The sequence below is a fragment of the Podarcis erhardii genome, assembly GCF_964252035.2.
Source record: "Podarcis erhardii genome assembly, chromosome: 7".
Taxonomy (NCBI): Eukaryota; Metazoa; Chordata; class Lepidosauria; order Squamata; family Lacertidae; genus Podarcis; species Podarcis erhardii.
The window spans coordinates 76,499,686-76,522,940 of record NC_138511.1 but is presented as its reverse complement, the minus strand read 5'-3'; the positions used below and the strand labels follow the sequence as shown (position 1 = coordinate 76,522,940).

The 23,255-nt window shown below is 43.9% G+C and overlaps 2 protein-coding genes and 1 long non-coding RNA gene across 3 annotated transcripts in view; 1 reads left to right on the top strand and 2 right to left on the bottom strand.

Moving 5' to 3' along the window:
- Positions 1 to 16,406, top strand: part of LOC309346226 — a 20,785-nt gene extending 4,379 nt beyond the window's left edge. Inside the window, exons 2-3 of the long non-coding RNA XR_014158493.1 lie at positions 9,023 to 9,139; positions 16,392 to 16,406. This is a non-coding gene — a long non-coding RNA (uncharacterized lncRNA). The remainder of the gene's footprint in view (positions 1 to 9,022; positions 9,140 to 16,391) is intronic.
- LOC309346121 (peripheral myelin protein 22-like) lies at positions 9,269 to 12,644 on the bottom strand. The gene is made up of 5 exons (XM_081869824.1): positions 12,606 to 12,644; positions 11,333 to 11,563; positions 10,230 to 10,376; positions 9,731 to 9,859; positions 9,269 to 9,402 (listed from the first exon to the last, which is right to left on the bottom strand). Exons 2-5 carry the CDS (start codon positions 11,511 to 11,513, stop codon positions 9,356 to 9,358), a joined length of 504 nt encoding a protein of 167 aa, XP_081725950.1. The 5' UTR covers positions 11,514 to 11,563; positions 12,606 to 12,644; the 3' UTR covers positions 9,269 to 9,355.
- Positions 16,407 to 16,542: 136 nt separating the features above from the next.
- The window catches only part of LOC309346107 (lens fiber membrane intrinsic protein-like), a 46,930-nt gene continuing 40,217 nt past the window's right edge, over positions 16,543 to 23,255 (bottom strand). Inside the window, exon 5 of the mRNA XM_081869803.1 lies at positions 16,543 to 16,656. Within this exon, the coding sequence (XP_081725929.1) occupies positions 16,610 to 16,656 (47 nt within the window). The 3' untranslated portion in view covers positions 16,543 to 16,609. The remainder of the gene's footprint in view (positions 16,657 to 23,255) is intronic.

Here is a 23,255-nt window from a genome sequence, read left to right as displayed (position 1 = left end):
ACGCAACCAGCTAGGAAGAAAATATAAATCAGGATACCAAGTTACTTGTAAATTAAATCCTTGATGCTGAGCTGGAAGCTGCTCTATACAGTTCTTTTCCATCTCCAATATTGCAGTAGGAAAAGAGCCATTTCTGGGGAGGCTTTGAAGATCCTTTGTGATCCTCTTCTTCTTCTTTGCACCATAATATTGGAGGAGCAAAGAGGAAGGGGGAAGCTCATGAAGGGTTTTCTGAACTGGCTCTTCTCCTTTGCACCTCTGACATTGGTGGAAATGGAAGCGGAAATAAGTATTTAGGGAGATCACTAAGCCCTTTTCTAGTAAAGGTAAAGGATCCCTGACAGTTAAGTCTAGTCGCGGACGACTCTGGAGTTGCGGTGCTCATCTTGCTTTACAGGCCGAGGGAGCCGGTGTTTGTCCGCAGACAGTTTTTCCAGGTCATGTGGCCAGCAGGACTAAGCCGCTTCTGGCGTAACGGAACACTGAAACCAGAGCAGCACAGGGAAACATTGTTTACCTTCCTGCTGCAGCAGTACCTTTTAATCTACTTTTAATCTACTTTTTGGCATGCTTTCAAACTTCTAGGATGGCAGGAGCTGGGACTGAATAATGGGAGCTCATCCCGTTGTGGGGGTTCGAACAGCCGACCTTCTGATCAGCAAGCCCAAGAGGCTCAGTGATTTAGACCACAGCCCTTTTCTAGACTCCTACTTTTAACTTCTGATGTTGCAGTTGTTGCAGAAAGAAGCATCAGAAGTTCACCCTCCTGAGAGGCCTACAGCAGATTCATACCTTCCAGATGAACTGGGTATGCAGTAGTGGCTCCACCACACTCTAAATACCTGGGATGGAGAGTAAGGGTTTGAATTGTACCTTTTATCATCGTAATACATTTCAGTGGGTCTATTCTGAATATGACTTAGTTGGAGTCCACCAATAGGATTCCGTGTGGACTTTTCCTTTCAGCTCAAGTTTTGTTGGCGTAGGATCTGTGGGATTTGTTCAGGCACAGTCTGCAGCTTTGAGTTTAGGGGCTTGAGGGGACTGTGGAATCAGATGCATATGACCCCAAGGATACCTGCAACAAGGCTGGCTATAGCTGAGGTCCTGGCCCGGGAGAGGAAGCCACACTGGAAGTCAAAAAATGTTCCACAAAGAATAATGCAAGAGACGGCTCCAGCGATCATCCCGAGGAACATGAACGCTCGGGTGGCATGGAAGAAATCTTGAAGGAAGGAAGAGAAAGGAAGAAGGGGGTTAAATGCCCATAACAGTCAGGGAGACCAACAGTAGGCACTGCCAGAGGCCATGTCAGGCAGATCCAACCCCTGGCAGGTGGGGGTTGGCAGTGCCCCATTTACTCTAATGGATCAGGCTCCTAAAATAAATAAATAATTTATTTATTATTTATACCCCGCCCATCTGGCTGAGTTTCCCCAGCCATTATGGGCAGCTTCCAATCGAATGTTAAAAACAATACAGCATTAAATATTAAAAACTTCCCTAAACAGGGCTGCCTTCAGATGTCTTTTAAAGATAAGACACCTTCTTATTTCCTTCACATCTGAAGGGAGGGCATTCCACAGGGCAGGCGCCACTACTGAGAAGGCCCTCTGTCTGGTTCCCTGTAACCTCACTTCCCACAATGAGGGAACCACCAGAAGGCCCTCAGCGCTGGATCTCAGTGGGGGTGAATGATGGGGATGGAGATGCTCCTTCAGGTATACACGACCGAGGCCGTTTAGGGCTTTACAGGTCAGCGCCAACACTTTGAATTGTGCTCAGAAACGTACTGGAAACCAATGCAAATCTCTCAGGACCGGTGTTATGTGGTCCCGGCGGCCACTCCCAGTCACCAGTCTAGCTGCTGCATTCTGGATTAATTGCAGTTTCCAGGTCACCTTCAAAGGTAGCCCCACGTAGAGCGCATTGCAGTAGTCCAAGCAGGAGATAACTAGAGCATGCACCACTCTGGCGAGACAGTCCATGGGCAGGTAGGGTCTCAGCCTGCGTACCAGGTGGAGCTGATAGACAGCTGCCCTGGACACAGAATTGACCTGCGCCTCCATGGACAGCTGTGAGTCCAAAATGACTCCCAGGCTGCGCACCTGGTCCTTCAGGGGCACAGTTACCCCATTCGGGGCCAGGGAGTCCCCCACACCCACCCGCCCCCTGTCCCCCCAAAACAGTACTTCTGTCTTGTCAGGATTCAACCCCAATCTGTTGGCCACCATCCATCCTCCAACCGCCTCCAGGCACTCACACAGGACCTTCACTGCCTTCACTGGTTCTGATTTAAAAGAGAGGTAGAGCTGGGTGTCATCTGAATACTGATAAACACCCAGCCCAAACCCCCTATTACTCAGCACCATGATTATTTTATTTATTTAGGAATATCCCTACCCCACCTACTAACCAAAGTTCTTGAGGCAGGTTACAATAAGTTCAAAACACTATTTTAAAAAGGCAGCGGTGCAATCATCAAAACAGCTCAGAGTCTCCCCTAACCCCTGTTCTCCAGCGTTCCAAGAAATGCCAGCCTGCAGCTGCATCACCTGGCTGTTGAAGCAGCTAGGCGTTATTTCCAAATAGGTCAATATGTCCTCACTGGGTGGCTGCTGTTGTCTCTCACAGCCCCAGCCCTCCTGAGAGATGCAGGAGTTGCTGGTTCACGTACTTGACATTTCAAGCACTGCAGCAGTTCATTTGACAGATCCATGTGCAAGGAAGGAATTTTTGACTTGAAGGAGCAGTGCAGTGTCTTTTGGCTGAATCTCGGGCAGGCCCTTGGGCAGTATTCGCTCAGATGTTATACTCTAAGTCAGGGAAGGAAAACACTTCCTGGCAGAGAAATAGCTGTGTTCCAAAGGAGATGTGGGAACTCACATCCTCACGCCCTCGCCAGCTCCTTGTTTACACTCCAGACATGGCCAGAAGCTCATTGCGACTGTGCCAAGTCTACCCATAACCCTCCCCATAGCAGTGAAGGCATCCTGTTGTTGGTGATGTTTCAGGTGTGACACAGCAATGCTGGTGTACTTGCAGGTGGTAGCTACCGCAAGCAGGAAGCTACAGAAGAAGAAGCACTTTCTGTTTTCCTCAAGTGCCGAAACCTCTCAGTCCAGCCCTACATAAATTATACAGTACCATAGTAAAGGCAGAGATGGGACTCACTGCTGCAGATTACTGTCGCCTATTTCTTTGCTTCCCGCAGCAGCTATTTTGTACTGGCTTCCAGGGCACATTTATCAAAATATGATTCCCAGTGCCTCAGACAGAGTAAATATGTTATCTCTAGTCACACTGGACTTTCAGGGAGTTGAATAATGATCAAGTGCCCCACATACTGCTGCATGCCTTAGAAATGAAGATCAGTCAAATCATCTTTGGAATACCGCACCTTAAGTACTCCTAGCACAAGACAGAGAAGATCTTACCTGCCACAACCATTCCGATAGGTTTGCAATTAGGAGTACACACATTCCAGAGGCCACTGTTCAAGAGGCCAATTTGCAGCCAGTAGTCTGAGCCCAGGGCGATGAGGAGGAGGAGAAGGCTGATGAAAGCACAAATCACAGCGCTGATCTGCAGTATATGCATTGTGAGAATGGTCAGATCTGAGACTGAGGAGCACAATAGGGATGATGAACCTGGGGAAAGGAGATATCCACATCATTCCACATCAGTTGCAGTTTGTGTTTAGGTGTGCTTTAAAGATGCACATGTGCTCAGAGGCCTGCCGCAGATTGTGCTGTCCTGGACAGAAGAGGTTTTCAGGCTGCGCAGACTACAACAGGCCTTTGGATTTTATATGTTCTGGGTTCTGAGGGCAGTTTGCAAATTTAAAAAAACCCTGGGACCTCCTTCTCCACCCTGTTCTCATAAAGGGTATATATTGTGTATTGCTTAGTGCAATAAACTTTATGTATAATATGTAAAGTACACATCCTTCTTGCCCGCTTTCCAGAAACAGCTACGAGCTGCTCAAGGGAGGAGGCAGGCAGCGGTAGACACCAGGAGGCAACGGGGTGCTCCCTCACCGCTGCCGCCATCGCTCGGGACAAGCGCCAGCTCACTCTCCTTCCTGAGCTCAGTGGTGGCAGCACTGGCAGGGGAAATAGGGACATTGTGGGATCAAATCAGAAGCCAGGCAAGGCAAGAAGCCACAAATTAAATATAAATTATTAACAGATATAAAGGAAAGAGGGGGCTTCGCCTCACCGGATCTGAAACTCTATTATGAAGCCTCATGTTTATGTTGACTAAAAGAATGGTTGACATTGAAAAATACAGATATATTGGACATAGAAGGATGGGACAACAGATACAGATGGCATGTTGGTTGGCACGCATATCTAGGTTACGATAAAGTACATAGGGGTTTTTTAAACCATATACCGTATTTTTCGCTCTATAAGACGCACTTTTCCCCCTCCAAAAATTAAGGGGAAATGTGTGTGCGTCTTATGGAGCGCATACAGGCTCCATGGCTTCAGCGAAAGCAACACGAAGCCTTCAGAGCACAGCAGGAGCACTCCCGCTGCGCTCCGGAGGCTTCTGGCGGCTATCCCTCAAGCCAGGAGAGCAAGAAGGGTTGTGCGCACCGACCCCTCTTGCTCTCCTGGCTTTGCTTCGCTGGAGAGGCGCTGTGCAGCTTTCCTTCTCTGCGCAGCGCCCCTTCAGCGAAGTGGGAAGAGAAATGGAAGGCGCTCCGTTTCTCCTGCCGCTATGCTGAAGGGGCGCTGTGCAGAGAGGGAGAGATTTTTTCCCCCTTGTTCTCCTCCTCTAAAACTAGGTGCGTCTTATGGTCGGGTGCGTCGTATAGAACGAAAAATACGGTAATTCAAAAATATCTACACACAGTATGGGTCAGATATAAAGACTTTGCATATATAAAGACACCATGGTGGCTTTCACCAATGGAGGCCTTTATGGTAGAGGAAAAATATGGAACCAAATTGGGCAACATATAGAAAAACTCTAAAAGAAAAACAAAGCCAATTAAAAAAAAAATTGAAACAATTAGACATTGTTGTACAGATTGGTTACAATATCATCAATTAAATGATGTGTTTAAATTAGATAAGAAAATTGGATTTGAAAACGAGAGGTATCAAAATTAGAAAAGGAATTATTACAGAACAAAAAGAAAATATCATCAAAAACATATAGATTATTGCTGGATTGGGAGGTAGAGGACGAGGTAATCAAAAAAGTGATGATCAAATGGGCAAAAGATTTTGGATATCCTATCCGGATGGAGGTTTGGGGAAGATTGTGGTAAAAAGACTAAAAATTCACAGCCTGCTATACAATAAAGGAAAATTTCATGAAAATGCTGTATAGGTGGTACATGACTGCCAGAAAATTGGCTAAAATATATAAATCAAAATCAAATGTTTGCTGGATGTGTAATCAAGGGGAAGGAACAATGTACCACATGTACATGCTCGGGATAAAATATTTTGGAATACTGTCTATGATGAATTTTTAAAAATGTTTAGACAAACATTTGGGGGGGGTGTCCCTGAAGCCTTTCTCCTAGCCATTATGTGAATCAATACCCCAAAGCATAAGAAAAAGGTGTTCTTGTATGCTACAACCGCAGCAAGAATGTTAATGGCAAAGAATTGGAAAGGGGAGACTACACCAACAAAGGGAGAATAGCAAAATAAGCTGTGTGAATATTTGGAATTGGCAAAAATTAAAGCGGCAATAGGGTATCAACCCTACCAAAAACTTTAAAAGGAATGGGAATGTGTAAATAGCTATTTGGGAAAACATTGTTCCCAACACAACACAATTTCACCACTGAAACTATATTAGCATTTCAGCTTTCCCCTAGGTAGGGGGAATCTGAAATTATTTAATCTGGATTCCACCCTGTCAGGTTCCTATCCAGGAACTGTGCTGGAAATGCAGAATTTCAAAGTTTTAAGTTTTAGGTCTCCTTCCAGATCAAGACAAAGCATTTAGTAGATCGCTGAAACAAGGGATCAAGGGGAAAGAAAAAAAAGTCTAAATGAAGTACCTAAATGAAATAATGTGTCGTCTAACAACTTTGTGCTGCTACCGCCAGGGGCGAACAAAGGCTAACTGACACCCAGGGCAGAGAAACCACCGGGTGCACATGCATTGCGCCGCTACGTGAGAAGCATGTGTGACGTCGCTATGTAGGGCGCATGTGTGGCACCACTATGTACAGCGCATGTGTGCGACACCGTAAATGCGTTGTATGTAGCAGTTTGCTGCCGGCCCCGCCTGAATGCCACATGGGTGGTGGTTGGATCCTCTGCTTGCGCCTGCAGCTGTGAACGAAGGATCCTCCACATTTGGCGCGATGGTTGCTCGCACTGCAGAGACCAGGGGAGGCAGGGCAAGGACCCCACCGGGTACCTTCTTGTCACCCTCCCCCCAGACATGGCACATGCACCCCTTGTGATGCCACTGGCTACCACCCCCTCCCACCCCCACCCCCTCTGTAGGTATGTTGAGTCTGATGGTACACCAACGTTTCATGGTGCACAGATCCAGAGGTTGGGAATGGGTCTCTAGGTGAGGCCCTCTGTTACTGCCTAGTGACGCCAACTCTGGTTGACAAGCTGGTGAATGATTTCTCCAAATGGGTCTCCTTTGCCTTTTGATGCTGTTTGCCTTCCATAGAGCAATAACAGAGGTCCAATCTGCATACAAATCCAGGACTGCTTCACTTTCAAAAGTGGATCGAACAAATGTATCAGCAGAGTAGGGATCGTCGAAATTAGAACAAAGAAGTTTATATGTAGCCCAGTGCAAAAAATAAATAAATCGTTTTTAGTCCCTCTCATTGGTTCCCAGTATCAAAATTCACCAACCTTCAGCTACTGAAAAAATTCCATTTCCCTCCCGCATAAATCTAGAGAAGTTTAATCCCACCTGGCTCAGAATGCCTTCCTCTTTTCTTCAGGTGAAGTCTTCACTCTGGAACAAGGGCCAGGCATGCTCTGACTCCACCACCCATGGGAGTGCACTTTTCCCCTCTGCAGAGGCGGGGGAACCTATTCAGAAGGTCCGCCCCCAGAGGCTGATGGATCCAGTGGAATTCCAAATGGTTCTGGGAGGTTTTCTGGTTGATATGACTGGCGCCCCTATCAAAGCTCTGGCTGACCTCTGGAACACCTGAATGGCTTGGGCTATTGATATGATCACTCTTAAAGCCCTCTCCCACTTTGTGGAGCCGGAAACTGATTTACATCACAATTTTATTTCTTATTTATTTAAGACGTTCCTACACCGCTTAATCATTTACCTTTTCAAGCATTTTTTAAAAACCAACTTACCGGATACAGGAACATCAAACAATAAAGATGTATCATAAAACCAGCCACTACCTTAAAATTCACAATGAAACAGTACTCCAGAGCTTAGGAAGAGGAAACAAGCTGTGAAATGGCTTGAACGCAAGTGGAGGAAAGATCCATATGAATGCAACCAAACACTGGTAAGGTGTCCTCTCTGCGGAAGCTTCATCTGTTGATTTCTGAACACAGAGGCAGCATTCATGACTACTCCAGAGCTTAGGACAAGGAAACAAGCTGGGAGACAGTGTGAACACAAGTGGAGGAAAGACCCAAACACTTGTAAGGGCTCATTATTGAGCCGACCTAGAGGCAGCGAAGGCAGCAAAGAAGGCACACTTTGCTGCCTCCACTGCATCCTCATTATGTTGTCAGGCAGAGCTTTTCTGGGTTGTATCCTGGCCCAAAGGAGGTGATAGAACCAATGGTAGCTCTTTGTGACTTGTTTGTGAAGCATTTTGAGAATAAAATCACTTGCACCCCACCCAAATCTTGGCTCTGCTGTTATAGCAGATGAATCTCATTGTGAGTGGCATATACATCTGCAGACATGTCCAGAGCAAGATCTACACTTGCTGATTTCTGCAGATCAAACCATAGCTAAAGACACAGGAAGAAGCCAGGGCATAAATTCTTTTTTAAAAAATAATATTTATTACTTTTAAAACTTACAAAAAAGAAGAAAAAGAAAAAAAAGACAAGAGAGAGAAAAAGAACAAGAAAGAAGAACGAAAAAAGAAAAAACAATACAATACAATACAATAAAATATATAAACAATACAAAACACAACCTTAGCACATTAAACTACCACAATAACCTAAACAGCCAGGGCATAAATTCTTATCTCCCTCTGGCCAGCTGGCACTACTATAATTAGATCTAACTGCTAGGAGCAGGGTAAGGAGTGGAGACAGTGGACCAGATGTCTAGCCCATCAGCTTGAGGTTCCCAAAGCTGCTCAGATGCTTTCCTCATTGTAGCTTCTTCATTATAAAATCATAGAATTGTAGAGTCATCTAGCCGCAAGGGTCATCTAGTCCAACCCCCTGTAATCTTTGGCCCAAATGGGACTCGAACCTAAGATCTTGAGATTAAGATTCTCATGCTCTACCAACTGTTCAGTTGAGTCAACATCAATACCCATTGGCTTTGGTGGGGGGGAGAGATTTTCATTAAAGCTTCGGGGGGGACATAGAAAAAGCAATATACAACAATTTCCATCAAATAAGTTTTTTGCAAAAATATTTGGAGGAATAAATAGGCTGTGTGTGGGAACCTTCTGTTAAAGAGAAAGTCACATCCAAGAAGACTGATTCAAATGCCAGAAGAACTGTGAATTTCGGACACAATGGAGATGAAAAGATTTGGATTATTAAAGAATACACAGGAGCGAAGGGCTAACAATAGGACCCACAAATGGGAGGAGGGAAGTCCAGGAGATTCTGTGGAATCTTATTTCTATATTGTATACTGATATGTTACTGTAAAATTTTAATTTGAAAAAACCAAATAAATAAATTTACAATATAATTATAATAATGTTCATCATCATTCTTAACTGGTAATAGCAGCATACATTAAGCAAATCATATTTTCCCCGCCAATTGGAGAAGTTCTGTTCTACACTGATCAGTAAATAAGTTCCATTTTCTTAACCACTTTGCTGGACTTATAAAAATGTCAGTTTTGTCATTAAAGTTGCCATACATCCGGAATTTCCCAGACATAGCAGGTATTCGGTTCATGTCAGAAGTGCAGATCTCAGCAAATTTCAGTAAAGATAGCTCAAAAACCCTTAGGGGTTTTGCAAAGAAAGATCAACAACTTTGGCTAAAAAGACAAACAAAAAGCCTCAACAACTTTGGCAGAAGTTCAACAACTTTTGTGTCCGGATTTTCACTTTTTGAAATATGGCAGCCCTACATTATATTCAATTCCCCCCAGCTCCAACTCGCCCCAGTGCAGGCTGGGTCTGTGTGCCCCAGGTGTCATCTGAAGTGGAAGCACAGCCTTTTCTTCATGCTGCTGTTGACACAGCCCTATCCAAGGCGAAAGTCAGCCCACCTGTCAGAAGAGAAAAGGGACTGGTTAAGGCATCAGGGGGAGCAGAATAAAACTCCATCCAAGATATCTGGACTGCTGAGCTTGTTTCCTAATCAGTGAGGTCCCAAATTGCCGTGCTAGAAGGCAAAAATATATCCTCTTCCACAGAACTACATGGTGCATTTTGAATCTTCTGCAGGGAATACACACCTGCTTTCAACTGTGTTCAAATGGACACACTGTAGAGAAGCCCCAAACTGTTCTGAGCTAAATAACGCAGCAGACTACTCTACACAAAGGTAAACCTTTAAATAAAGCTGTACATTTCCAGCATTTGACAAATACTCACCAGTTATGAGGAAGAGAGGAAAGGTCGCCCAGCCCAAGCCAAAAGACCATCCATAATACCAGGTAGAACTGCTGATTGCTGCCGCTGTACGCCCAGTGAAGATGGCCATGGCAATCAGGACGCAACCAGCTAGGAAGAAAAAATACGTCAGGATATCAAGTTACTTGTTAATTAAATCCTTGATGCTGAGCTGGAAGCTACAGTTAGTGCAAAATGGAGAGGATCAACTACTCACTGGGGTGGAATATGACCAACATATATACTGCTGCTGAAAGAAATGCACTGGCTGCCAATCAGCCCCTGTACAAGGTTCAAAATTAGTGTACAAAGCCCTATACAGTCGTACCTTGGTTGTCAAAGGGAATCTGTTCAACTTCCAAAAACATTGGACAACCAAGACACGGCTTCCGATTGGCTGCAGGTGTCTACAGCTCTGATTTCTGGGGTTTCAGGGGCTTGGGCTTAGTGTGGACGCAGATGCTCAGAACCCCCATGATACCTGCAACAAGGCTGGCTTTAGCGGAGTTCTTGGTCTTGGCGATGAAGCCAAGTTGGAAGGAAAAGTAGTTGCAACAAAGGCCAATGCAAGATATGGCTCCAGCAATCATCCCGAAGAACATGAAGGCTCGGGTAGCATGGTAGAAACCTTTTGGGAAGGAAGGAAGAGAAAGAAAAAAGGTTAAATGCATCTGTGGGATTTGACAATAGCCCTGCAGTTGGTGGACCAGTGCTTCATTTCCCCTAATGGGCCGGCCTCCTATTACTCAGCACCATGGTTACTGGCCTGCTGCATAACCCACTGCCCTCCACAGGGGTTCATTCTTTCCCCCATGCTGGATCATATCTCTATGAGAGAGGCCATCAGGAGAGGCAACTGGTTTAGTCTGTATTCTTCTAAGTATCCTTTGAAGCTTATCATAGGCTTGCCAACTTGAAGACTACTTGCAAAAGGGAAGCATCTCTTCTGTGCAAGTTTTCCAAAGCCACCCATCTTCTCCTGCAATGCACAGCTTCGCAGAACTGAAAAAAGACACACCCAATTCACACCGAGTGACATCGGGGCACAGCAAACCAGCCAAGAGCACAGTGCAAATGGAGTGTGCAGTCCAAAGCACTCCCAGGATCCTTTCCAACATGCAAGCTCGTATATAAGGTAGGGGCTTCTTGACAGACAAAAAAAAAATGGCTTCCTGACAACATATATTAAAAATCAGAGGCAAGAGGGTTTTTTTGTGGAAAGTGGGGACTCATCTACACTGGTCAATTATAACGTTAAAAATGTGTTCTTAAAATGTGACACGAGAGGGCACTGTAGAGCAGTGATCCATCCTCAATGGTAAACAGCATTGGGAGCTATATTCTTATAGTGTTTTTATAGCATTTTTCATATCTGTGTAGATCCAGCCTCAGTGGTAAGAACTACCATCGCCTTTTAATTTTTTTGCTGCCTACCCACAGCAGCCATTTTGTGCTGGCACCCAGGGTTGAGGAAGGATCAACTGGGCCCCCCACTGCTGCATACCTTAGAAATGAACATCAGTTCAATCTACTTTGGAATACTGCACCTTAAGTACTCCTAGCACAAGACAGAGAAGATCTTACCTTGTACGGTATTAATCGAAGGTGAATAACAAGTATAGATCGAAATGACAGGGCCGCAAGCTACCCAGAGGCCACTGTTCGCATTGTCACTTTGCAGCCAGTAGTCTGAGCCCAGGGCGATGAGGAGGAGGACAAGGCTGATGAAAGCACAAACCACAGAGCTGATCTGCAGTATATGCATTGTGAGAACGGTCAGATCTGAGACTGAGGAGCACAATAGGGATGGTGAACCTGGGGAAAGGAGACATCCACATTATTCCACATCAGTTGCAGTTTGTGTTCAGGTGTGCTTTAAAGATGCACATGTGCTCAGAGGCCTGCTGCAGATTGTGCTGTCCAGGACAGAAGAGGTTTTCAGGAACCAAATTGGGCAACATATAAAGAAGAACAAAGCCAATTAAAACTGGGGAATTTTGAAGCTATTAGACATTATTGTACGGATTGGTTACAATATCATCAATTAAATGAGGTGTTTAAATTAGAAAAAAAGGATTTGAAAATTAGATATATCAAAATTAGAAAAGGAATTATTACAGAACAAAAGGAAAATATCATCAAAACATATAGATTATTGCTGGATTAGGAAATAGAAGACTAAGAGATCAAAGAAGTGATGATCAAATGGGCAAAGGATTTTGGATATCATTTCCAGATGGAGGATTGAGAAAGATTGTAGCAAAAAGACTAAAAATTCACAGCCTACTATAGATTAAAGGAAAATTTCATGAAAATGCTGTATAGGTGGTACATGACCCCCAGAAAATTGGCTAAAATATATAAATCAAAATCAAACGTTTGGTGGATGTGTAATCAGGGGGAAGGAACAATGTACAACATGTGGTGGGGTTGTGATAAAATCAAAATATATTGGAATACTCTCTATGACAAATTTTTAAAAATGTTTAGACAAACATTTGGGAAATCAAACAAACCCTGAACCCTTTCTCCTAGGCATTATGTGAATCAATATCCCAAAGGATAAGAAGAGGGTGTTCTTGTATGCTACAACGGCAGCAAGAATGTTAATTGCAAACAATTGGAAAGGGGAGACTACACCAACAAAGGGAGAATAGCAAAATAAACTGTGTGAATATTTCCAATTGGCAAAAATGACAGCAGCAATAAAGTTTCAACTCTACCAAAAACTATAAAAAGAATGGGAATGTGTAAATTGCTATTATGTGTTGAATAAATTTCACAAAGTCACAATTTAGATAGATATGTTATATATTTTGTGAACTTCAACCATATGCATACCAAACATGTTCTTTACCTCTATTTTTTCAGTCCCCTCTTTTTGCCTTTTATGGTTTCCCTTCTGCCCTGCTATTGAAAGGACACAGATTAGTGGCAGGCTCTAGCTTATATGGCCACATCCTTCTGTGTTCTGTAACTTTGTCTTTGTCTCCAGACATCAGTGAGCAATTGTGTCCTCAATGCTGAAGCTTCATCTGTTGATTTCTGAACACAGAGGCAGCATTCATGAGTATTAGGCACTGACGGTTACAAAATACATGGACTTGTGTCTGGTTCCTCTCTAAAAGCTTTATATCCTCTTCCCATGCATCTTACTGAGCAAAATATGCCTTAGGTCTGATCCAGATGGCCGTTTCTTTCCCTGCTCCTTTTCCAGGGAAAACTTGCTCTTTTGCTTTAAATCTGAGCAAACAGCAAAACGCCAATTCAAAGAAAACCAAAATTGCTGTTTGCTCTGATTGAAGGCTAAAGAGTTGTTTTTCCCAGGTGAAAGCAGGAGGACAAGAGGAAGTGTGGATAACCTCAGTTTTGCTGGATTGAACCCCTTGGTATGTAAGCTCCCTATCAACCTATCTATCTGGGACTGGTGGCTTTGCCAATTTCCAGTGCATGGCAGCTTCATGGGCACTTAAGAGATCCATTCTGTCCCATTTTCTGTAGATAACAAAAAGCAGCAAGATTTCACATCTAAATTGTATGCCCTTTCTCCTAAAGTACACATTTTGTACTCATCCATCCCACCCAACCAAATACACATTCTGTATGCTCTGAAATGCATGTCTGCTGTAAAATGCACATTTTTGTACAGGAACCGAGCCACAAAATTCAAAGACATGTCTAATCCAATGGCTAGCTGTGCTCCAATCTTCATACAAATCCAGGACTGCTTCACTTTAAAAAGTGGATTGAAGAAATGTATCAGCAAAGTTGGCATCTTCAAAATTAGAACAAAGAAGTTTATATGTAGCCCAGTGCAAAAAAAATAAAAAAATTAAAAATGCCTTTAGTCCCTCTCATTTGTTCCTTGTATCAAAATTCACCAACCTTCAGCTACTGAAAAATTTCACTTTCCCTCCCGCATAAATCTAGAGAAGTTTAATCCCACCTGGCTCAGAATGCCTTCCTCTTTTCTTCAGGTGAAGTCTTCACTCTGGAACAAGGGCCAGGCATGCTCTGACGCCACCACCCATGGGAGTGCACTTTTCCCTCTACAGAGGCGGGGGAACCTATTCGGAAGGTCCGCCCCCAGAGGCTGATGGATCCAGTGGGATTCCAAATGGTTCTGGGAGGTTTTCTGGCTAATATGACTGGCGCCCATGTCGAAGCTCTGGGTGACCTCTGGAACACCTGAATGGCTAGGGCTATTGACACAATCGCTCTGAGCGCCCCCTCCCACTTTGTGAAGCCCGTTTGCCCCCCTGTTATACTCCAGAGCTTAGGACGAGGAAACAAGCTGTGAAATGGCTTGAACGCAAGTGGAGGAAAGATCCATATGAATGCAACCAAACACTGGAAAGGTGTCCTCTATGCTGAAGCTTCATCTGTTGATTTCTGAACACAGAGGCAGCATTCATGACTGCTCCACAGCTTAGGACAAGGAAACAGCTGGGAGACAGTTTGAACACAAGTGGAGGAAAGACCCGAACACTGGTAAGGGCTCATTATCGAGCCGACCTAGAGGCAGTGAAGGCAGCAAAGAAGGCACACATTGCTCCCTCCACTGCATCCTCATTATGTCACCAGGCAGAGCTTTTCTGGGGTGTATCCTGGCTCCAAGGAGGTGATAGAACCAACGGTAGCTCTTTGTGACTTGTTTGTGAAGCATTTTGAGAATAAAATCGCTTGCATCCACCCAAATCTTGGCTCTGCTGTTATTGCAGATGAATCTCATTATGAGCGGCATCTGCATCTGCAGACATGTCCAGAGCGAAATCTACACTTGCTGTTTTCTGCAAATCAAACCACAGGAGGAAGCCAGGGCATAAATTCTTATCTTCCCCTGGCCAGCTGGCACTACTATAATTAGATCTAACTGCTAGGAGCAGGGTAAGGAGTGGAGGCAGTGGAGCAGATGTCTGGCCCATCAGCTTGAGGTTCCCAAAGCTGCTCAGATGCTTTCCTCATTGTAGCTTCTTTATTATAAAATCATAGAATTGTAGAGTCATCTAGCCACAAGGGTCATCTAGTCCAGCCCCCTGCAATCTTTGGCCCAAATGGGAATCGATCCCAAGACCTTGAGATTAAGAATCTCATGCTCTACCGTCATGCTCTACCGTCTCTTCCGCTGAGTCAACATCAATACCCATTGGCTTTTTTGGGGGGGGGGGGATTTTCATTAAGCATGTGTGGTGGATATTTGTTTTTCCCAAATACTTCCATTTGAGGTAAATTTAGAAAGCTTACTCAAGGTGCCTCCAGACTGTGTACCCTAAATTTGAGGTTGCATATAAATAATGTGGGTTAAAGCCATCTATTACCCTGGGACAACAAATCCATTTTTAATATATATATATATAAATGAATCAGAATTATAGCCAATGTTAATCTACTAACATAGGCTCATTAATTTCGATGAATCTACTCTGAATGGAATTCAGTGGGGTACAACCCAGACTTTGTGTGATTGGGGAGGAGTGCTGGGAAATGCATTGACAAGTGAGAAATGAGTGAGTTATTACTGGGAACACATATAAACACTTGACAAACAAATCAGGGCGAAGGCAGGATGAATGTTTGTTGTAATATGACTCCCCAAGAAAGATCAGGATGGATGCTGAATGATCTAACCTTCACATAACCTTCCTGCTAGTATATTGGGAGGAATAAATAGGCTGTGTATGGGAACCTTCTGCTAAAGAGAAAGTCACATCTAAGAAGAACTGCTTTTCTCCCAAAACTTGCATGGGGGAGAGAAAGAGCCACATATCAAGGGATAGAGAAGAGAGAGGTTCCATTGCTTCCTATGGCTTTGCAGGGAAGCCTGCTGGGAGCAAAATTAGACCTCTTGATTCTAAATCCAAACCCAAACTTCCACCCTTATAACCAGGCTATACGAAACATAGAGGCATATCATTTAATTCATAGGCCTTCTTTTCAGCTTGATGAATAGAAGATGCCTGGCTTACTCATTCCTTATCTTTAACCCAGCTACTGAAGGAATAATAATATTGTTCATCATTATGGCAGATCAAATTGATGGACTATGCCAAAATGGCAAAAATGACAGGAAGGATCAGAAATCAGGAAGACCAAAATTGTAATAAGAAATGGGGGAAATTTATAATCTATATTAAAAACCATTGTAAACAGCTAAAAATAATAATTAGTGGGATTGGAATAACAGTTGTAGTTTAATGCTGAATTTTGGACACAAGGAAGATGCAAACCATTTGGATTATTATAGAATACGCAGGAGGAAAGGACTAACAACAGGACCCACAAATGGGTGGAGGGAACTCCAGGAGATTCTGTGGAATCTTATTTCTATATTGTATATTTATATGTTATTGTAAATTTTTAATTTGAAAAAACAAAATAAATAAATTTACATAATAATTATAATAATGTTCATCATCATTCTTAACTGGTAATAGCAGCATACATTACGCTAATATGATACTTTAATCATCCTTCCCCCACCAATTGGAGTTTCTTAACCACCTTGCCAGACTTATAACAATATCAGTTTTGTCATTAAAGTTGCCATACATCCGGAATTTCCCAGACATAGCAGGTATTTGGTTCATGTCAGAAGTGTAGATCTCAGCAAATTTCAGTAAAGATAGCTCAAATTTCAGTAAAGATAGCTCAAAAACCCTTAGGGATTTTGCAAAGAAAGATCAACAACTTTGGCCAAAAAGACAAAACAGAGGTTCAACAACTTTTGTGTCCGGATGTTCACTTTTTGAAATATGGCAGCCCTACATTATATTCAGTTCCCCCCCAGCTCCAACTCGCCCCGGTGCAGGCTGGGTCTGTGTGCCCCCAGGTGTCATCTGAAGTGGAAGCACAGCCTTTTCTTCATGCTGCTGTTGGCACAGCCCTATCCAAGGCGAAAGTCAGCCCACCTGTCAGGAGAGAAAAGGGACTGGTTAGGGCAACAGGGGGAGCAGAATAAAACACCACCCAAGATATCTGGACTGCTGACCTCGCTTCCCATCAGTGATGTCACAAACTTGTTGTTCTAGAGGGCAAAAATATATTCTCTTCCACAGAACTACAAGGTGCATTTTGAATCTTCTACAGGGAACACACACCCAGTGGCGTAGCGTGGGTTGTCAGCACCCAGGGCAAGGCAAGTAATTTGCACCCCCTAACCCGTGGATTTGCGCCCCCTAACCCGTGGATTTGTGCCCCCTAACCCTAACCCCCAGATGTTGCGCCCGGTGTGGCCGGCCCCCCCTGCACCCCCCACGCTACGCCACTGCACACACCTGCATTCATCTGTGTTCAAATCGACACACTGTAGAGCAGCTCCAAACTGTTCTAAGCTAAATAACGCAGCAGACTACTCTACACAAAGGTAAACCTTTAAATAAAGATGTACATTTCCAGCATTCGACAAATACTCACCAGTCATAAGGAAGAGAGGAAAGGAGGCCCAGCCCAAGCCAAAAGCCCATCCATAAGGGGCAATTCCTCCTGTCTGCCCTGTGAAGATGGCCATGCCAATCATGACACAAAGAGCTAGGAAGAAAAAATACATCAGGATATCAAGTTACTTGTTAGTTAAATCCTTGATGCTGAGCTGGAAGCTACAGTTAGTGCAAAATGGAGAAGATCAACTACTCATTGGAGTGGAATATGACTGACTTATATACTGCGGCTGAAAGAAATGCACTGGCTGCCAATCAGCCCCTGTGCAAGGTTCAAAATTAGTGTACAAAGCCCTATGCAGTTGTTTGGCTATCCTTTTACAGTATGTGTAACATATAATAAAAAGATAGATGTGCCATCACTCTGCAGTTCACTTGAACAGAGACAAGTGGCGATCTAATATAGAGTGTGATGAGAGGTGGTAGATGGGTGGTCTAGGTGAAATGTAGAGGGACAGCTGGAACAGGTGGCAGCCACTACCCTGCTCTGCTGGCTCCTCTGCCAACCACCTGAGTGGCTCATACTCCCAGGATCCAGAGGCACAGATCTACCAGCAGTCCAACTGGCCATCTCCCAGTGTTGTTATTCCTGCCAGTCAATTTCCTCAGCCCAATTGGCTGTGGCAGCATGAGATGAAAGGGGGAAGGTTTTAGAAGCATGCCATACTTAAGAAGGGGTGTGTGGTTTTCATTCAATGGAAGCAACTGCTCCCCACAGTGTGGCTTTTGAAGCAACCCCACACGGCTGCTTTCTTACTCCAACATAGCAAGTGAAAAGCACCTGCCCTGGCAGGGCTATGAAAACCCTTGCATCTCCTCCCTATCTTTTGTAACTCTGAAACTGAAGGTGGGGAGGACATTGCTATGCACCATATCCATTGATTTCAGTGGGTCTATTCTGAGTATAACTTAGTTCTGCCAATAGTGTTTTGTGAAATCGCGTTCTCCTCCCAGAGAGCAAGTATTGCAGTGAAGTCACCACAACTGACTCTGTTTCTGGGCTGGCTACGTTTGGATTGCCACAGCTACCCAACTGGTCCCTCGGAAGCATGGGACCTGTTCCGGCCAATGGGGTTGCAGAAATTGCTTCCAAGGGATAGATATATACCGCTGCACATTGCGTTTTGAGATTCTTCTGTTTCGTTTCGTCCACCGGACCACCCGCCCACCCTCCCTATACAGTGGTACCTCGGGTTAAGTACTTAATTCGTTCCGGAGGTCCATACTTAACCTGAAACTGTTCTTAACCTGAAGCACCACTTTAGCTAATGGGGCCTCCTGCTGCCACCGTGCCGCCACCACACGATTTCTGTTCTCATCCTGAAGCAAAGTTCTTAACCCGGGGTACTATTTCTGGGTTAGCTGATTTCTGGGGTTTCAGGGGCTTGGGCTTAGTGTGGACGCAGATGTTCAGAACCCCCATGATACCTGCAACGAGGCTGGCTATAGCTGAGCTCTTGGTCTTGGAGATGGAGCGAAGTTGGAAGGAAAAGAAGTTGCCACAAAGGGAAATGCAAGATATGGCTCCAGCAATCACCGCAAAAAACATGAAGGTTCGGGTAGCATCAATGAAAGCTTTCAGGAAACAAGGAAGAGAAAGAAAAAAGGTTAAATGCATCTGTGGGATTTGACAATAGCCCTGTAGACATCCCATGTAATACTTTCCACCAGGGATGGGTAGATCCGTTTTTATCTGACACATATCAGTTTTGCATGCTCTCTGTCCTGTTTCTGAATTAATCTGTATTTTTTAATAGAAAAGTCCAAATAAATATTCGCATTTAAAGGAATCTCCAACAACAAAAAAGTAATTAAAAACATTGAGGGCATGATTTCCTGGTGGTGCTTCTACTCATACCTGCTTGGTCAGTCCTGAAAGGGAGGCTGTCACCAGTGGTGGCTGAAGCATATGAGTACTGGTAGGGCAGATGGCAGGAAGACCAAAAGTAAGTGGAGCAAGAGGGAATGTGAGACACAGCCAACCCGTGGTAGGTGGGTGTTGGCTGAAAGCAGATGAACGTTGATGGGCCAATACTCTATTTCCCCTAATGGGCCGGCCTCCTATTATTCAGCACCATGGTTACAGGATTGTTGCATAACCCACTGTACTCCACAGGGGTTCATTCTTTCCCCCATGCTGGTTTATATCTCTATTAAGCTGCTGAGAGATGCCATCAGGAGAGGCAACTGGTTTAGTCTGTATTCTTCTAAGTATCCTTTGAGGCTTATCATAGGTTTGCCAACTTGAAGACTGGTTGTGGCGAAGAAGCATCTCTTCTGTGCAACTTGCCCAAAGCCACCCATCTTCTCCTGCAATGTACAGCTTCACAGAACTGAAGAAAGACACACCTAACTCACACCGAGTGACTTCGGGGCACAGTAAACCTGCCAAGAGCACAGTGCAAATGGAGTGTGCATGTGCTGGTCCCGTGGGTTACCCGAGAGGCATGGTCCAAGTCCGGTCCGTGCTCAAAGGTGCAACGTGGAGGCAGTCTGTACTAGCTGAAGCTGGGTGTAGGGCAGTGAGTCAAGTGAAGTCAGGAACAGGCATGCAAGCAGGGAACCAGGGTGGGTCAGGAGCTCAGGCAGGAAAGCAGGACAGGATTCAGGCAGGAACTAGCAACCAACAATGTTGCTCCCACAACTTGGGACTGGGGCTGGCTGGCTTTTATCTGCAGCTCAGGAGAGGCTGGAGGTTTACCGGACCCAGAGGCAACCTCAGCTTCCTCTGACAGGGCTGAGAGTGGAGCACCTGCAGGCAATAGGTCCTCCTCAGGAGCCAGAGCAGACTCAGCTGATGCCTGCAGCTGAGGATCCAGCACAGGTGAGGACCCTTCAGGTTCATGCCCCAGGCCTGGCTCAGCTGGTTCTGGAGGTGGGGAATCCTGTGCAGTCTGGGATCCCTCAGGTTCAGCATCCGATTCTGAATCCCAGGCCATCACAGTGCAATCCAAAGCACTCCCAGGATCCTTTCCAACATGCAAGCTTGTATATAAGGTAGGGGCTTCTTGGCAGACAAAAAAAAAAAATGGCTTCCTGACAACATATATTAAAAATCGGAGGCAAGTGGGATTTTTTTGTGGAAAGGGGGGCTCATCTACACTGGTCAATTATAATGTTAAAAATGTGTTCTTTAAATGTGCCATGAGAGGGCACAGTAGAGCAGTGTTCCGTCATCAATGGTAAACATCATTGGGAGCTATATTTTTTATAGTGTTTTTATAGCATTTTTCATATCTGTGTAGATCCAGCCTCAGTGGTAAGAACTACCATCTCCTTTTAATTTTTTTGCTGCCCACCCACAGCAGCCATTTTGTGCTGGCACCCAGGGTTGAGGAAGGATCAACTGGGCCCCCCACTGCTGCATACCTTAGAAATGAACATCAGTTCAATCAGCTTTGGAATACCACACCTTAAGTACTCCTAGCACAAGACAGAGAAGAACTTACCTGGTACTCCAAGAAAAAAATATGGAACACAGATATTCTTAATACTGCAAATTGCCCAGAGGCCACTGTTCTCATTAGCACTTTGCAGCCAGTAGTCTGAGCCTACGGCGATGAGGAGGAGGAGGAGGCTAATGAAAGCACAAATCACAGCGCTGATCTGCAGTATAAGCATTGTGAGAACGGTCAGATCGGAGACTGAGGAGCACAATAGGGATGATGAACCTGGAAAGGAGACATTCACATTATTCCACATCAGTTGCAGTTTGTATTCAGGTGTGCTTTAAAGATGCACATGTGCTCAGAGGCTTGCTGCAGAATGTGCTGTCCTGGACAGAAGAGGTTTTCAGGCTGCACAGACTATGACAGGTGTTTAGAATATATATGTTCTGGGTTCTGAGGGCAGATTGCAAATTAAAATAAACCTGGGACCTCCTTCCCCAGCCTGTTCCCCACCCTGCAGCGGCAGACACAGAGAGGCAACAGGGTGCTCCCTGACCGCTGCCGCTATCGCTCGGAACAAGCGCCAGCTCATCCTCCTTCCTGAGATCAGTGGTGGCAGCACTGGCAGGGGAAATAGGGACAATGTGGGATCAAATCAGTAGCCAGGCAAGGAAAGAAACCATGAATTAAATATAAATTATTAACAAATATAAGGGAAAGAGGGGGCTTCGCCTTGCCAGATCTGAAACTCTATTATGAAGCCTCATGTTTATGTTGACTAAAAGAATGGATGACATTGAAAAATACAGATATATTGGACATAGAAGGATGGGACAACAGATACAGATGGCATGTTGGATGGCACGCATATCTAGGTTACGATAAAGCAAAAGTACATAGGGGGGTTTTAAACCATGTAATTCGAAAATCTCTATACACAATATGGGTCAGATATAAAGACTTTGTATATATAAAGACACCTTGGTGGCTTTCACCAATGGAGGTCTTTTCAGTAAAGAGAAAAAATATGGAACCAATTTGGGCAACATATAAAGAAGAACAAAGGCAATTAAAACTGAAAAAAAAATTGAAGCAGTTAGACATTATTGTACAGATTGGTTACAATAGCATGAATTAAATTATGTGTTTAAATTAAATAAGAAAATTGTATTTGAAAAGCAAATATCAAAATTAGAAAAGGAATTATTACAAAAAAAGAAAATATAGATTATTGCTGGATTGGGAGGTAGAGGACGAGGAGATCAAAGAAGTGATGATCAAATGGGCAAAAGATTTTGGATATCCTATCCAGATGGAGAATTGGGAAAGATTGTGGCAAAAAGACTAAAAATTCACGGCCTGCTATACAATAAAGGAAAATTTCATGAAAATGCTGTATAGGTGGTACATGACCCCCAGCAAATTGGCTAAAATATATAAATCATAATCAAATGTTTGCTGGATGTGTAATCAGGGGGAAGGAACAATGTACCACATGTGGTGGAGTTGTGATGAAATAAAAAATATTTTGGAATACTTTCTATGACGAATTTAAAAAAATGTTTAGACAAACATTTGGGGGGGAAGACCCTGAAGCCTTTCTCCTAGCCATTATGCAAATCAATATCCCAAAGGAGAAGAAAAAGGTGTTCTTGTATGCTACAACCGCAGCAAGAATGTTAATGGCAAAGAAAAGGAAAGGGTAGACTACACCAACAATGAGAGAATAGCAAAAAAACCTGTGTGAATATTTGGAATTGACAGTGGCAATAAGGTATCAACCCTGCCAAAAACTTTAAAAGGAATGGGAATGTGTAAATAGCTATTTGGGAAAGCATTGTTCTCAAATCAAACCCTTGATATGTGTTGAATAAATTTCACAAAGTCACAATTTAGATAGATAAGTTATATATTTTGTAACATAAAGATAATAAAGATAAACAACACAATTGAAAAGAAAAAGAAGATAGAAGATGCTGTAATGAGGTGGCGGGAAGTCACTGGGGAAGAATTATGAAAAAGATCTGGTTTATAAATATGTATAGTATATGTTAAAAATAAGAATTTGACTATGTATATGACTAACAATGGAAAAATCTAATAAAAAGCATTTTAAAAACAAAAGAAACAAATCAGTAGCCATGATTCCAGGATTCATGATTCCAGGATTGTCCCTGGACAATTGGGGCACTTGGGGCCCTTGGAAAGTATGGTGGTTCTAGAAAAGAGCCTGGAAAGCCTTTGCCCATCAGTGTAGACCAGGGGTAGTCAACCTTTTTATACCTACCACCCACTAATGCATCTTTCTTGATGGTAAAATTTTCTTACCGCCCACTAGTGCTCGATGGAAGGAGGATTCAGCTTGTGTCATAGAACCCCCTACCTCCCACCTAGAATCCTGAAACGCCCACTAGATAGATAGATTCTTTATTGTCATTACACAAGTGCAACATTGCACAGTGCAACGAAATTGGATGCCATCCCTTAAAAAAACAACAAAAGCAAAACAGCAACAACAACCAAACAAACCACATTCCAGCCACACCCACACCCACACCCACACCCATCAAACTTCCAGGTCACACTATCGAGTTACAGCATTCAAAAAGGCCACAGCTCTTGGATAGAAACTATTTTTCAGTCTATTTGTCCTTGACTTGATGTTTCTATATCTCCTGCCAG

Coding starts and splice junctions, on each gene's coding strand:
- LOC309346121 (XM_081869824.1), bottom strand. CDS start 11,513: ATGCATATACTGCAGATCAGCTCTGTGGTTTGTGCTTTCATCAGCCTT. Junction 9,860..10,229: donor TAAAGCCAGCCTTGTTGCAG/GTATCATGGGGG, acceptor TTTTCTTCCTAG/CTGGTTGCGTCCTGATTGCC. Junction 9,403..9,730: donor TCCTCTCTTCCTCATAACTG/GTGAGTATTTGT, acceptor CTCTTCTGACAG/GTGGGCTGACTTTCGCCTTG.